Source organism: Acipenser ruthenus, unplaced genomic scaffold (genome assembly GCF_902713425.1).
Source record: "Acipenser ruthenus unplaced genomic scaffold, fAciRut3.2 maternal haplotype, whole genome shotgun sequence".
Lineage (NCBI taxonomy): Eukaryota > Metazoa > Chordata > Actinopteri > Acipenseriformes > Acipenseridae > Acipenser > Acipenser ruthenus.
This window is the reverse complement of record NW_026707892.1, coordinates 3,466-18,844: the sequence shown is the minus strand read 5'-3', so window position 1 is coordinate 18,844 and position 15,379 is coordinate 3,466. Positions and strand designations below refer to the sequence as shown.

General features: G+C 36.3%; 2 protein-coding genes across 2 annotated transcripts; both read left to right on the top strand.

The window, feature by feature from the left end:
- Positions 1–1,061: 1,061 nt before the first annotated feature.
- LOC131728507 (WD repeat-containing protein 35-like) lies at positions 1,062–9,755 on the top strand (the record flags this gene model as incomplete). Its single annotated transcript, XM_059019491.1, has 8 exons — positions 1,062–1,231; positions 1,589–1,721; positions 2,166–2,276; positions 5,126–5,290; positions 6,010–6,150; positions 7,736–7,892; positions 8,433–8,673; positions 9,408–9,755. Coding segments are annotated over 8 exons (1,269 nt in total), but the record flags the coding sequence as incomplete, so codon positions are not given.
- A 3,712-nt stretch (positions 9,756–13,467) lies between these two features.
- LOC117403334 (tetratricopeptide repeat protein 32) lies at positions 13,468–14,932 on the top strand. Its single transcript, XM_034005404.2, has 3 exons — positions 13,468–13,654; positions 14,091–14,257; positions 14,724–14,932. Exons 1-3 carry the CDS (start codon positions 13,539–13,541, stop codon positions 14,849–14,851), a joined length of 411 nt encoding a protein of 136 aa, XP_033861295.1. The 5' UTR covers positions 13,468–13,538; the 3' UTR covers positions 14,852–14,932.
- The last annotated feature ends 447 nt before the right edge of the window (positions 14,933–15,379 follow it).

The following is a 15,379-nucleotide window of genomic DNA, read 5'->3' as shown; positions in this document are numbered from 1 at the left end:
AATACCTTACACTTTTATTTACTGCCTCACCAGAAGTTGCGCGACAGTTTCAAAAATGGCAAATGAAAAAGAGCTCTGTGTGATATGTGATATTTAATATATATATAAAAAAAACACAGGATCAACACAGCAGCTCTTGAGCCTATATTCCAAAGTTTTAGACAGCAAAAAGTAAACAAACCAGATTATGCGCGCGCACGCATAGTGATCTCTATGGAAAGCCATCTGGGACAAAAACACGTTGTGGTGCTTTAGAGTGAGTCAGAATCTCATGGGAATGTCATTCTGAAATACCTTGCTTAAACAGTGCCCAACTTGCTGGAAGTGTGTAGTGATTTTTATATAGATTGTATATATTATATATGTTTTGTTGCGACTTTCTGTTATGTGGAATGTAATAAACAAGAACTAAAATTAGTTTTTTTCCCCTTCATTTTACAACGCCATTTCCACATTTGTTTTATTTGAAATGTTTAAAGTTATTTTCAGTTTTTGTTTGCTTGTTCAGCTACAAAAAGGCACAAGTAAACCTCATGTTATTACTTTATGAAAACGTGTCGATGGCCACTGTTTACTGTGAAGAAACGGCAATGGCAAGGAATAAAAAAAAAAAGGAAAAAAAGAAATAAAATGCAGTGTCAACGTTATGTACTATTTATTTTGGGAATAAACAAACGTTTAACTTGAACTGCTATTCGGCATCCTTTGTTTTGTAGTTAATTCACTGGGTTAAAGTAAGGCCTACACAGCGTATTCTTTAGTCCTGGGATATTTTTACATTACATATTGTAACGTCTTGCTGTAAAGGCACACACATAAGGGCCACGCCCCCCTGCTGCTATACTGTCTCTGCCTGCCTTCCAAGAAATATGACTTTATACTTTTTGAAAACGAACGAATATCCAAACAAATATTTAAATTATGAGCGAATATTTGAACATGAAAATCCTGTGTTCGTCCCAGCACTATTTTATTTATTGTTTTAGTGTGGACTAGCCTTGCTTAGCCTAGACTATGCTTTTAAAACCCCCATGTGGGTCAGAAATGTGCTCTTTTAACAGGAATTGTTTTCATCTGTTTGCAGAGACCTTGCAATCAGTCTGAGAATAAAGCTAGGGGATTGGTTCCGGGTACTCCAGCTACTGAAAACAGGCTCTGGTGATGCTGATGATACCCTTCTTGAACAAGCGTACAATGCCATTGGGGACTACTTTGCTGATAGACAAAAGTGGTAGGTTTGTTCATTCAAGGATGGCTTTACATTATTGGTCTGTGCTTCAAACATTAACTTTCCTTAACAACAATCTGTCTGACCAACTTTTTTTCCTTTTTGTATGTATTATGTCACAAAACACTTTTCTGTAGTACTGTACATCATCCATGCCTTTAAACACCCAATCATAAAAACTATAAGGCAAAACAATACCATGTTTAACCATATGTTATGGGAAATGTAAATGTTTTGTGTTTTATACTTTCAGTATTTTAGAACAGTATGTTATTAGCCTTTTAAACAGAGGTACTTACTGACAGTAGTTTTTCTGATGTGTATTTGATTGTACCTATTATCACTGTGATGTGCTTCTAGGGTGAATGCTGTTCAGTATTACCTGCAAGGCCGAAACCAGGAACGCCTGGCTGAATGTTACTATATGCTTGAGGATTATGATGGATTGGAAAGACTTGCAAATTCCCTTCCAGAAAATCACAAATTGCTCCCTGTAAGTAATTTGACATACACACTGTTGCATGAAAAACAATATTCACAGGGACATTAGTGATTTATTTCATACTGCTGGTTTGCACTTCCATTCAAGTCTGCTAACGTTTTTTTTTTTGCTGTTTTGATTCTTGAATATGTAGTTTGCAGTCACTTGTAAAACAATAATAAACGTGTCTAGTCACCAAGCCAGAGATGAATTCACATGTGTGTGAGTTTAGAGGGTCACTGCACACTGCTGGTATGGGTTATTCCCTGAACCGGAGGCTGAGCAGCAAAAGTATGTGTGGCTTGTCATCACACAGTGTTTGTAACCCACCGTTTTATTCCCATTGTCCCGTCTCAAAAATCAAGTGTTGGGTTTCCTCTTATTTGTTAACATAGCTTTTTTAATACAGTACTTCTCTAGTAACACTTGCATTTCAATTTTGTTTTGTATTTATAGGATATTGGCCACATGTTTGTGACTGTAGGCATGTGTGAACAGGCAGTGAGTGCATATCTGAAATGCAACAAACCTAAAGCTGCTGTTGATGCCTGTGTGCATCTTAATCAGGTAAAAGTTGGCGTGTGTGTGTGTGTATGTATATATGTATATATATATATATATATGTATATATGTATGTATGTGTGTGTGTGTGTATATATATATATATACAGTGCCTATAGAAAGTCTACACCCCCTTTAAAATTTTTCACCTTTTGTTGCCTTATAGCCTGGAATTAAAATGCATTAAAATAGTTGTTTTTTTTTCATTTATGTACACATCCTACCCCACAACTTCCAAGTGAAAAAAATATTCTAGAAATTTGTAGAAAATTAATTAAAAATAAAAACTGAAATAGCTTGGTTCGATAAGTTTCCACCCCCCCATGTAATAGCAATCCTAAATTAGCTCAGGTGTAACCAATCGCCTTCCAAATCACACAAGAAGTTAAGTTCAGGATAAATTCAGCAGTTCCTGTAGGTTCCCTCTGCTGGGTAGTGCATTTCAAAGCAAAGACTCAACCATGAGTACCAAGGCGCTTTCTAAAGAACTCCGGGACAAAGTTGTTGAAAGGCACAGATCAGGAGATGGGTATAAAAAATATCAAAGGCCTTGAATATCCCTTGGAGCACGGTCAAGACGATTATTAAGAAGTGGAAGGTGTACGGCACCACAAAGACCCTGCCTAGATCAGGCCGTCCCTCCAAACTGGATGACCGAGCAAGAATGAGACTGATCAGAGAGGCTACCAAGAGGCCAATGGCAACTTTGCAAGAGCTACAGGCTTTCATGGCCAAGACTGGTCAAAGTGTGCATGTGACAACAATATCCCAAGCACTCCACAAATCTGGCCTGTATGGTAGGGTGGCAAGGAGGAAGCCATTACTCAAGAAAGCCCACCTTGAATCCCGTTTGAAGTATGCAAAAAACACTCAGGAGATTCTGTAGCCATGTGGCAAAAAGGTTTGTGGTCTGACGAAACTAAAATTGAACTTTTTGGCCTAAATGCAAAGCGTTATGTTTGGCACAAACCCAACACAGCGCATCACCCAAATAACACCATCCCTACTGAGAAGCACGGTGGTGGCAGCATCATGTTATGGGGATGTTTCTCATCGGCAGGGACTGGGGCACTTAGAAGGGAAAATGAATGGAGCAAAGTACAGAGAAGTCCTTGAGGAAAACCTGCTGTCTTCTGCAAGAAAGATGCAGTAAAAAATGCATAATACATGAAATACAAGGCTAGGATGTAAAAAGAAATCTTTCCCAACCCTGTAGTTGAACTTGTGTTTAGTCTAGGTCTCCAATTGGAGGCTTTTGTTTTATTTTGTTTATTTTTGTTGAGTAAAAGTGTGCAACCGCGCTGAAACTTACAGTTCTTGTGTTTGGGTCACAAATTAAAATGTGGACTGGGACGCTTTGCTATATCTATCTATCTATATATATCTATCTATCTCTCTCTCTCTCTCTCTCTCTCTCTCTCTCTCTCTCTCTCTCTCTCTCTCTCTATATATATATATATATATATATATATATATATATTAAAAAATCACTTTTTTGTTAATTTTTTTTTGTTAAATATTAAACTGTAAATGCTAAATCATGTCACTAAGGTCATGCTAATAATAAGAGTAATTGCTACTGGTACATACTGTAAAGCAGCAGTGGCGGGTTAATTGTTACGGTTACCTAAAATAATAGACAACAGTAATTACTGTCTGTCAGAAAATACAGTGCTTAGGGATTATAAATAGAGGACTCTTTATAGCTGTAAGCAGTTTTCTCCAACGTGACCAAGATCATTTTGATATGTAAATGGTCACAAGGTTGTACGGTGGCTTTAAAATCTATAGTCCGATATGACCAGCAACATTTTAGTATTTGGTCACAAGGTTGTCCGGCGGCAGTGTAAAGGTCCCTCATATACCTTTAGAATGTTCAGCAGCCAATTGGAAAAATCCTCTTTCACATTTCCATGTATAAGAAAGTTGCTTCAATGTGGCATTCTCTGTTCCACGTTCAATCATCCCTGGGCTTCACTTTTCCTCAGGAACTATTCTCTAGTTTCACTGTTCATGCAGTATAATGCTGATATTTTAACAGTATGCCAGCGTCCGTTGCTGTAATTTCACATTATTCCCATTGCTTTCTTTACCGGGCTGCAGACGAGTCGATCCATCAAGCCCTTCATGGATAGCCAAATTTTTCTAGATTCAAACCTACATGGAACAGGAGCTTTAATGTAATCTGGCTGTCTGGAAAAGTCTGTCGGGGACTAAATAAACAAAACAAATCATTAATATTGTGATGAGTTATGAGACATGCAGATAGCAATAGTCAATATTCAGAAAGACAAGTATTACTTCAGAATTGTGCCTCTTCAGAATATATTGGAAGTGCCAATGGTGGGGATGACATTTCTGTTTACACCAGAACATTTAATTCTTTCTGTTTAAAAATCTTTTCTTCAGGGAGGCTAATAAACACTTGGGTGGTCCTACTCTGTTTATAACAAGCTGGTTCTAGTCAGGAATGACTCCATGCAAGGCTCATTTAAAATTGTTGTATGTTTAGATTAGTTATGTACCCCAGTGCTTTAAGGGTGTGTCGGAAGTAAAATCTATTACTCAAAAATCAAGTTAGCCAACACATGTGTTTATAGCTGTTAGCTGGTTTTCATAAGTGATTTTGCACAAAAATGGCATTCTTGTGCTAGGTATAAAATAAATATCATTGTACTAATATCCATTCAGCAAATACTAAAATATAAGTGATATTTAAGAAATGAAATACAAAGAGCTAATGTTTTTTTTTTTTTCGGCTTCAGTTTTAAACTCTTGTGTTCCAGTGAGCTGAATTATCAAAAATTGCAATACCCACCATGCAAAGGCGCTAACCTGTACTGTCTTTATTGTAGTGGAATAAAGGTGTTGAGCTGGCGAAGAACCACAACATGAAAGAGATTGGATCCCTTTTATCAAAATATGCATCCCATCTATTAGAGAAGAATAAAACCCTGGATGCTATTGAGCTGTACAGAAAAGCCCATTATTTCCTCGATGCAGCCAAACTGATGTTCAAGGTACTTCTGTTTTGGTTGTGGTTTTGGGTAGCCAATGGTTATGAAACTCCACTTGACCTTGCTATGTTTTTATTATGACATGGGTTTACAACAAACTTCACAGTGCTGTGACAGTGAGTGTCAATTTTGCTAATTAAGGAGGGGCCATGTTAATATTTTGGATGCCGCTCATCATAAGAGCTGTACTATGAATTAAATGTTTATTGCATTAAAATGTGTGTTTACCATATCTTTGTAAGATTTCAGAATGATGTTACAGAAGTGATACCATTTTACATACCTAATCGTGGCTGTCTGTGTTTACAACAGGTGTAACTGGATGATTCCTGTGCTGTGCTGTGCTACACATGTGGCAATCGGCTATTGCTACTACAAATTCCATTACATTTTACATTTTTGAACTACATACCAATAATGTGTTTCATGCGTTACCTTTCCTCAGTCAGCAATGCAATCATCAGTATCAATAACTTCACTGTAATATGAATTTCAAGTTTAAATAAAATGTCTGGTAAAATTATATAGGATTCTTAACTCCAAGTCAACACATTTTTCAAGGAGAGGTCTAACTATAATTTTAAGAAAAAAAGTACCTTTGTATTAAAAAAAAACAAACAAAAAAAAAACAACCTTTAAACTGTTTTCATTTCTGTCCATGAATATAAATCGGTTGTAGTTTCATGTTCCCAGTTAGTATTTTTGTTTTTGCTTGTTTTCAGATTGCTGATGAAGAAGCAAAAAAGAGAAATAAGCCACTGCGTGTTAAGAAACTGTATGTGCTGGCAGCATTACTTGTGGAAAATTATCACAAACAGATTAAAACTACTCAACAGGAAAAGGGTAAAGGGAAAATATCTGAGGTACAGTATAACCACAATATAGTGCAATTAGGGCTTGAACTTTTCGGCTTTTATTTTCCAAATCTCTACCTCCCTTTTAAATGTTAATTAAAAGTTGTTAAGTTATCTCTGCATCCTAATAAAGAGAAAACGAAACAATTAAGACTGGGTTTAAGATTATATTTTTGTTTTGCTACAAATCAAAGAGTACTGGGTATTTTATGCTGAAAAGAAAATCTGTCAGGACAACTCTGTCTGTTTGAAATAAAAATTAAACAAAACAGAATCAAGCTCAGTCAGGATAAGAAGGTAAAAACAAGTGACATAGTTTTGGAATTAACAGCTTTTTCTGAGTTTAATTAGGAAACAGAATCGGCTCAAAATAAGTTTAAAGGACGTCATGTGATCAAAAATAAAACCTGAAAACTTCAAGCCCTAAGTATAATGTATAATATAAAGTGAATTCCATATGAGAGAATATAGCAGACATTTTCCACAATGTGGAATTAACTTTTTGTGCTTATGAAAGGATTGTGCCATTAGTCACACTGTATATAAACTGTATGATAACCTGAGCCATATTCACAAAATGTTTCTTTATGGATTGAATACAGTTTTGAGTGTATGGAACTTTTCTACAATGTTGTTTAAATAAACAAATAACCTAGAACAGTTCTAGGGACTAAAAAAAATTGTCTGACATTTACCCACAAATTCTTAAGAAGCAGTGATGCACTTGAATAATGTATACAATATACTGCATACAGCTACTGTATTAACTGAATTTTCTTTACAACAAAATTTGTGTACTGTGTAATGGTTTTGTACTGTAAGTGAGAGAAATGTAAAACACAACATCAAGGAAATCTGTGTTGTGCAAACTGGGCTTGATTCTCAAAACTATATCTAAATTATGTTCCTAACTGAAATGTAATACGGAAGGAATACTTTACCTTATTTTCTGTTTGTATTAAGTCAAGTGCAATGATATGCTATCAAAGGTATATTACATTATTGTTCTAAAAGGTGAATTATGTTTGTACAATGTTATATTGTTTTACTAAATTGTATGGAACTGTTGCTTATGTGTTTTTTTAATGATTGTAGGAGTAAATGTTGCAGTCACTTCACTGAAACAGTATAACTAATCAGTTTCAAACAATGATGGTCATAAATTCAACCTGTGTGTGTGTGAAAGAAAAGTAAAATTAAAATGTATTTTCAAAACCTTTTTTTTTTTAATCTTTAAAAAATAAATAAGTAGTTCTAATAATACTTTTAATTTCTCGCTCATTTTAAATGCATCTCTGCAAACCCACAACTACAAACGTATCGATAAGGTTGACCTCAGTTAGTGCATTGTATACAAATGTAATTTAAAGTTAGGAGAGAAGAGTTTGTGAATGAGATGTGAATGCTTAATTAACTGACCAATATCGTAAAACAATATGAATAAAGACTTGCTAATTTACATTCCTAAAGTTTGTCAAAAACTTAAAATACAGAAAAGGTTTTCAAGAGAAATAGTTTGAGAATCAAGCCCATCATGGTTAACCGTGACAGACCCTCAATACTTCAAACTAGCATCATGCCTATTTTCATTCAGGCGACATCAGCGCTAGCAGGTTTGCTGGAGGAAGATGCCACCTCATCAGATAATCGAATTATTGACACCGCTTGGCGTGGAGCTGAAGCTTATCACTTTTTCCTGCTTGCTCAAAGGCAGCTTTATGAAGGTTATGCTGATGCAGCCATGAGAACAGGTACATTTTACTCATGTTATCAATAACTTCTCGCATAGCAAAGTAGCATGTAATGAAAAGGATCAACTGGTACAGTAATTACTGTGTGACTACTGGTGCTTCAGAAAAGCTGCAGTTTCTAACCCTGAATAATTGTAAGGCAAACGTAGCCGCTAGTACAATTACCCATTATATCTTGCACAGATTGCAGAAATTAAAATGCTTTAACAGCCCAGGTGGATGTCTGTAGACCTGTTAAATGAACCAGTCTAGACTTTTGCTGGGGTCAAAGGGAACATTTAAACCCTGCTTGGAAAACTGGAGACAACGTGGTAATGTCTTGTGATCCAACTGAATGGGAGTAGTTACGGGCCTTCTAGGTTAAAGTGTGCCATGCTTCCTTAAAGGGATACTGTATACCATTTACACTTTTTCTAATATTAATTTTCTGTATGATTCACTATTGATATTTCTGCATATATAATTATTCTTCATGTTTACCAACTACTCAAATAAAAAAAAAAAAATGGTATGCTAGTGTTTCCTTTGTCTATTATGTAGCCCTTCACCTGCGTGATTATGAAGACATCATTCCGGCAGTGGAGATCTACTCCCTCCTGGCTGTTTGTGCCTGTGCCAACCGAGCGTTCGGGACCTGCTCCAAGGCTTTCATCAAATTGGAATCCATGGACACCCTATCTGCTGAGCAAAGGCAGCAATATGAGGACCTGGCTTTGGAGATCTTTATAAAACACAGCCCTAAAGATAACAGGAAATTTGAACTGGACAGCCTTCAAGAAGTGTATGTTTATTAACATAACTTTAAACTTTCTAAGTAGATAGTAGTTCTAACAAGACAAACATTTAAAAACAAGACGACCATATCAAGCTCTCCCCCCTCACACTGGGGACAGTTCACCTCATGTTTGACCTGATTTATTACGTCTAAAAATTTGAAAATATGAAAAACTTACAGCTAAAGAAATCATAGCCAGCCTTAATTAAGCATCACAATGTTTAATTCTAGTCTTTTGAAAAGAATATAAATTTAAAGTGATATCACTGGACAAGGCACTTGTACCTAAAAGCAGCACAACCCACACAATCCCTGTCCATATTTTTTGTTTTCACTCAGAGATCAGCAGGGCACACAAATAGAGGTTTTAAATGTATATTTATTTAAAACACTGTTTGCAAGAACATCATTTATGTATAGTTCAAGCAAAACAACAGATGTTTTAGTTCACTCTACTATTTAAGGTTTGTGGAGATCTACTGTTTGCCCAGCTTTTTATTTAGTTCACTCAGCCACCGCACACATGGTTTGTACATCAGGGAATACTACCTGTATAACGTTATGGGCAGCAGTGATATTTTTATTTTGGTTTGCTTTTTAGGTCCTACATGAAATCCCATTCATGCAAAAAGAGAAAAAAAATGTGTTTGTTATTTTGACAGCTTCTACAAATGGATTTTAAATTAGTGTAATGTAAACTTGAAGTGATTCACCTGACATTGGAAATCTTGTTTTTTCAGGGAAGAAGGGAAGCAGACAACCTGCATTGTAACAGGGCGGATCATTTCAGAATACCACTTCTGGATCTGCAATGTCTGCAAACACTGTGCCCTGGAACAAGAGATAAGCAATCGGAATTTCTGCCCACTTTGCCACAGCAGTGTAGAATAGGCTGTACAACTAAACGTGAAAGAGAGTTTTCAAGCTTATTGATATTTGTTTTCTTGTGTCTAGATATATTTTTGTTAACTGTAAAACAATTTTTGTATTTAAGTAGATTCATTTTTTACTTGTATAATGTATTCTCCATTGCTTTGTGTTAATGTAATTCCAAAACATACATACATAAATAAGAGAAACTTCAATAATTCTGTTTTTCTTTTTTCTTTTTTTTTTAAATTGTAACTTGGATTGACATTTTAATATTTGTCTGTCAAATATACTAGCTGTAAGAAATACAGTATATAAGTGAGAATGTTAATGAGTTCCTAACTAATACATCAAGACTTGTCCTCCAATGTGATACTGCAAATGCTAGTACTGGTGGAATTGGCAGCTTATGGGTATGTTTGAAGGCTTGAATTGTAATAGAACAATTGAAATATGTCATCAAATGTGCTGTGTGTACTCCATCCTAATGTTTTTTTTTTAAAACAGTGTTTTTACAATGCCTCGGAGAAGGAACAGTGAAATGTCACTGGTCGGTTTCAAAAAAAAAAAAATCACAGCAATTCACTGTAGTGTGTAGATAAGGTACCTGTCTTGATAATATACCTGTCTTAACAAGACTGGCACACATGCACATAAGACATCAGCAATTCCTAGTGACTCTTGTAGATTTCTCTCTTTGTACCAAGCATAGCTCACTATAACAAGGAGCTCCAATATACAGACTGGTACCTGTAGATCTTCTTGCTACATACCACAGGACCACAAAGGACATAAGATAGCATATCATATATCTAGTGGTGTAGTGCTATATTTATAAGTGAGGAGTCGCTATTATCTACACCCGCCCCACGCTCTCTCAACCCTACCATGCCTCCTGCAGTCCCTGTTTCCCCATAAACTCAACAGAACCGCAGTTTATCACTAGTAGGTACGGTATTTGAAACAGAAGTGCATCCGTTTGCAAAGTAAGATGTGTAAGGCCACAGGCACCCTTTATTTGTTTGTTGCGATTGAGTTTTATCTTTTAAATAAATGTTTAGCTTATTTTATCTACATTATTTCTTATATATGGGTCTAAAATAAGAACTGTCCCAATTATTACATCTAATTGTAAAGTGTTAATACAGGTTCCCTTCTTATTCACACCTGTTGTTCCAGACCAGGCACGCTATATTCAAACTGTTTTCATCATTTATCTCTCAAGTGTTTCTTATGGTTATTGTATTCTTTGCTTATGTGTATTGGTTATACACATGTATATCTCCATATATTAATAGGAGCAAAACAGTTCAATATTCTACATGTGAAGTATGGAAGCGGTGCTCTCCCTGCCGAAGAGAAGTGGGGGGCGGCGCTCCATCGCGACCCACCAGCACTACACCCCTGAATATATCTCCGAAGAATTTCTGCTCTTGGATCAATCACTAGTGTTTATTTATTGTTTGTAGGGGAGCACCGATAATCGTTAGCTTATCGTCATGGCACCAATATATGGAACAAAATCACAATCAGCTATCAGCAGTTTTTGTTATTTTAGCAGATAATGTACACCGATATTCATGCTTGAATATCGGTGTACATATTTTGTAACCGGAAATGTAATATTTTTATGGCATTTTTTTTGTTTTTTTGGTTAAGTGAACAATTTCAGTTTTGCATTTTTAAGCAGTGCATGTTTAAAATAAGAATTTAACAAAAGTTGTTGTAGTTGACATTACATGCTACATTTTCTGTCCCCTACTGTACAGTATAGGTAAAAGTTATAATACGCAATGTTTGACAGCAAGTGGCTATAAAAGTCACATTATATATTTCTTTCTACAGAAGTGTTTTACTAGTACAAATGCAAAATGTTATTTTTGTGTGACTACGTTGTGAATCAAATGTATAAATAATGCTGTCAAGCACACAATATAAGACTACGTTATTCTTTGTATTAATAATTTTCTGAAGTAAATGCAACAACAATACCTTTTCATTTTTGTCATAAATTCAAGAAGTAAACGATATCTGTTCATTTAACATCTATAATTATAAAACCGTTTAAATATAGGCCCTATGTCTTGTTCTAGTAGTTTGCAGTCGCTTACCTGCACTGTTTATTATTATCGGTATTCAATTGGTATCGGACGATATGGGCAGATAGTCATTGGCTGTCAGTATCGTCCAAGAAGATCGTTGTCAGTGCAGCCCTAATTGTTTGCGTAGGATTACTCATGAACTAGTTCAGGGGCCCGTTTCCCAAATGCAACTTTAACCCAACCAGCATCGCCCCAAAGAAGATTCAAAGCCTAACAATGCACGTGAACATCATGAATAAGCTGCACTTTCACGTGGGGTTTTGAGAAATGCACATCAAGAGAGACTGGAAGCAGCCCCACGTTAATCGTGACAATAATCGTGAGCTCCACAAGTACTTCTGTTATCGGGAAACGAGACCCTGATTTGTCAACTTTCGTTCTAAAGGGGTAATTCCACTAAAGGTATTGTAGCGTTTTACAGGAGGCAGGAAACTTGAGAGACACTTGTTTCTCTTCAATATTTCACCAGAGTCCACCGCTCTGTCAACTTCTCAGGATAAAACAGTCACACAAATTTCTGGGAACAGCCCGTTTTATATATTTAGCCCCTTCCCTTATTCAGATCAGGGTACTGTGAACTCACGCATATCCCAATAGCCCTCACCCGCACACTAGGACCAATGGGCACAGACAAACAGCCAATGGGGACAGACTCTGTGGTCTGCAAGGGCTGCACCTCCCTTACGGTCACTGCGTACCCGTCTTCTCCCAGTGCCTCTCTCTCTCTCATATTTCCTGCCGGTGGTTTGCTCCTGGCCGATGTTGTATGTCCAGCTCGTAAGATTGGAGCATCTCTAACCAGCGGGCTACCTGCCCCTCGGGTTCCCTGAAGCTCAGTAACCACTGCAGGGTGGCGTAATCAGTGTGGAGCTCAAACCACCGACCACAGCGGCGTAATACAGCATGGAAACATATTCACAGCTGGAAATACAGAGCAGATATTGCATTACATGGATTGCTACAGTATCAATAAAGGATAAATCATTCCAGTCTCACAGCCATGTTATTTGTTCTACTTTGTTACATAGGATAATACTGTAGGTCCTGAACTTGCATTTAATTGATCTAATTAAAGGAGTACAAGATCTAACACTTTCCTTTAATTCCACATAGAACATGTAAGATTTATTATGAGTGATCCATTGACATCCTATTATCATTTATAAATAAATACAAACAGAGGAAAGAAGTCCACACAATGGAACAGGATTACAAGTTTCAGATCTATATAAGCAGTCCTCCCCTGTGTTGGAAGGGATATTTGTCCACCCCTGCGCTAGGTTAAAAGGTTAATTTAAGGCAAGTCGTGTTCTGAGTTTGAATACCTCGTGTTTAATACTATTTTCTAGGAGTTTATTTATTTATTTATTTTTTTTGTATTAATTTTGTATAGGAGTGGAACAAGAAATGCATGTAAATGTGGCTTTAGCATTGCCATGTACAATGCTGTCCTTTAAAATAAATAAATAAGACCATGAATGAAAAATGTCAGACAATAGTGTGAGAGCTGCAATAGCTCTACATATTATAATTGATGGTTTGCTGATTAATGTCATGAGGTTTTAAATCAGTTTAAAGTCACTTTGAACATTGATATGCAGCTTTAAGATTTTAAAAAAGAAGAAATTAAAAAAAAAAGCCTCCTTTTAACTCTGCACTGTAAACTTCAAGCAGTCTCTCGATAGCACGGTACAGTATGTGCTTTCTTGAATACAATGAATAATATTGTACTACACTGCCATCTGCCGGAATTTAATGTTAACTGTCCCAAGGGAAGTAACTATGGTATAGTCCCCACCCATTCAAAGAAAGGACCAATAAAAAACCTTTTGCCAGCCATCACTTCCGCAAACATGAACATGGTAGAATGTTGTTAGTTTGGGTTTTGCTGTATGAGACATGGATAAAGAAATGTTGAGTATTTTACAAGAAGCTGATAGCGAATTCCACAGACAGCATTTCAAAGAAGCAGAACGCTTATACTCGCAGTTTATCACGGCCTGTGCCGAGAGCAGGTACTGGTATTTTTTTATTTTTAAGAATGAGGAATACTCTCTACTGAACTGCAGTGATTGTGTTTCTATCTCTTTTTTTTTTTTTTTTTTTTTTTTTTTTTTTTTTGTTCTTGCGTCAAAAACTATCTGCCCAAAAACTCCAGTTTCAACACCTCGATGTATTTTATTATACGTACATAAAACTCGTGTTTGCAGTATGTTTAAACTGTTTTTCCCCAGCGTGTTGCTTCCGTTTAATAAACAATTGGACATATACATACAGTATTCTGTTTTACATTCTATTTACGACAACTAGGTTTTGCCATTACTTGTTATTATACATCGGTTAAATATCTATTGGTAAGACCCAGATATACTGGCTGTACACCCTTAGCCTAGCATTTTTGTTTCAAAATCTGTTCAAACGTTGTGACACTTTACGTATTTTTATTTTTAGGGACTGCAGTACAGATGATCTTGCTGTTGCATACAACAACAGAGGACAGGTGAAGTACCTGAGAGTAGACTTCTATGACGCCATGGAAGATTATACTTCAGCCATCCGGGCAAAAAAAGATTTTGCGATACCTTACTACAACAGAGGTCTGATACGGTATAGGCTAGGTAATTATTTATTTACGTCTAGGCTAGGAAGGGGGCGGGGGGCAACGACGACGGGTATGTATGGCATATAACTAATCTTCACTTTAGTAAGCAGAGTGAAATATTGGCAGCAGAGGATCCACAGAACAAGCTTAATCTGTTAACAGAAGTTGCCTACAGTATATTTAAGTAGAAATATGAGGTTGCTTTATAGGGAGCAAAAAATAATCGGCATTGTGTGTCAGATGTTTAATTTCCATTAAGCTAGATAAAATATTTATTATATCCCTGATAACATTTTAAACATTGCTTGTAGACAGTGCGATCCATAAGGTGGACATCAGCATCACCCGTTTTCTAATGTGCAGTTGTTATCTGGACAGCACACCTCAAACAATTAAACCTACATACTGAGGTCTTACTTAAATGTGTAAATTACAGTTTATTGTAGATATTTTTTGGCAGCATTTGCATTTCACTTTTGCAGGTTTTTTTGAGGATGCAGAGAGAGACTTCAGGAAGGCACTGAATCTGAATCCTAGCTTTGAAGATGCAAAAATGAGTTTAACACAGACCACAACAGATAAAGAAAACAAGTTAAGGCGGGGATATTAAAAGGCTTTTCAAATGACAAATAAACTGATTTAATATGTAATGTGATTAAAGTACTGCTGCACAGTAAATAATTTACTTCAATGCTGGTTGTGTTGTATCATTTATATTTAATTCCCTTTTACTGTGTCAATTTCCAACACTATTTGCTGCTTTTGTAATTTCTGTACTATGACTAAAGTTAATTAAATTGATAGTTGTGGTGGGGGATTGCTTCACTTCACCATGCTGTAACTGCACCTACTGGCACATACCCCTGTGGGTATCCATACAATTGTCAAAATTTAGAAGTCTCCACTGAAAAAAATGATTGACATAGCAGGGGAAAATGTCCAACCTTAAGTTTCCAGCAGGTATATTGTCCTTCTGTAAGTGACACTGGTGGATCGGAGAAAGGTGATCCAATGGCCACTCAGAGCAGGGTTTTTAGACCAATAGCAAAAAAACTTGTGGATTATTGCAAGTAGAATCCATCTATTTAGAAGCATGAAGTCTATAATTTAGGGGCAGCAGTGTGGAGTAGTGGTTAGG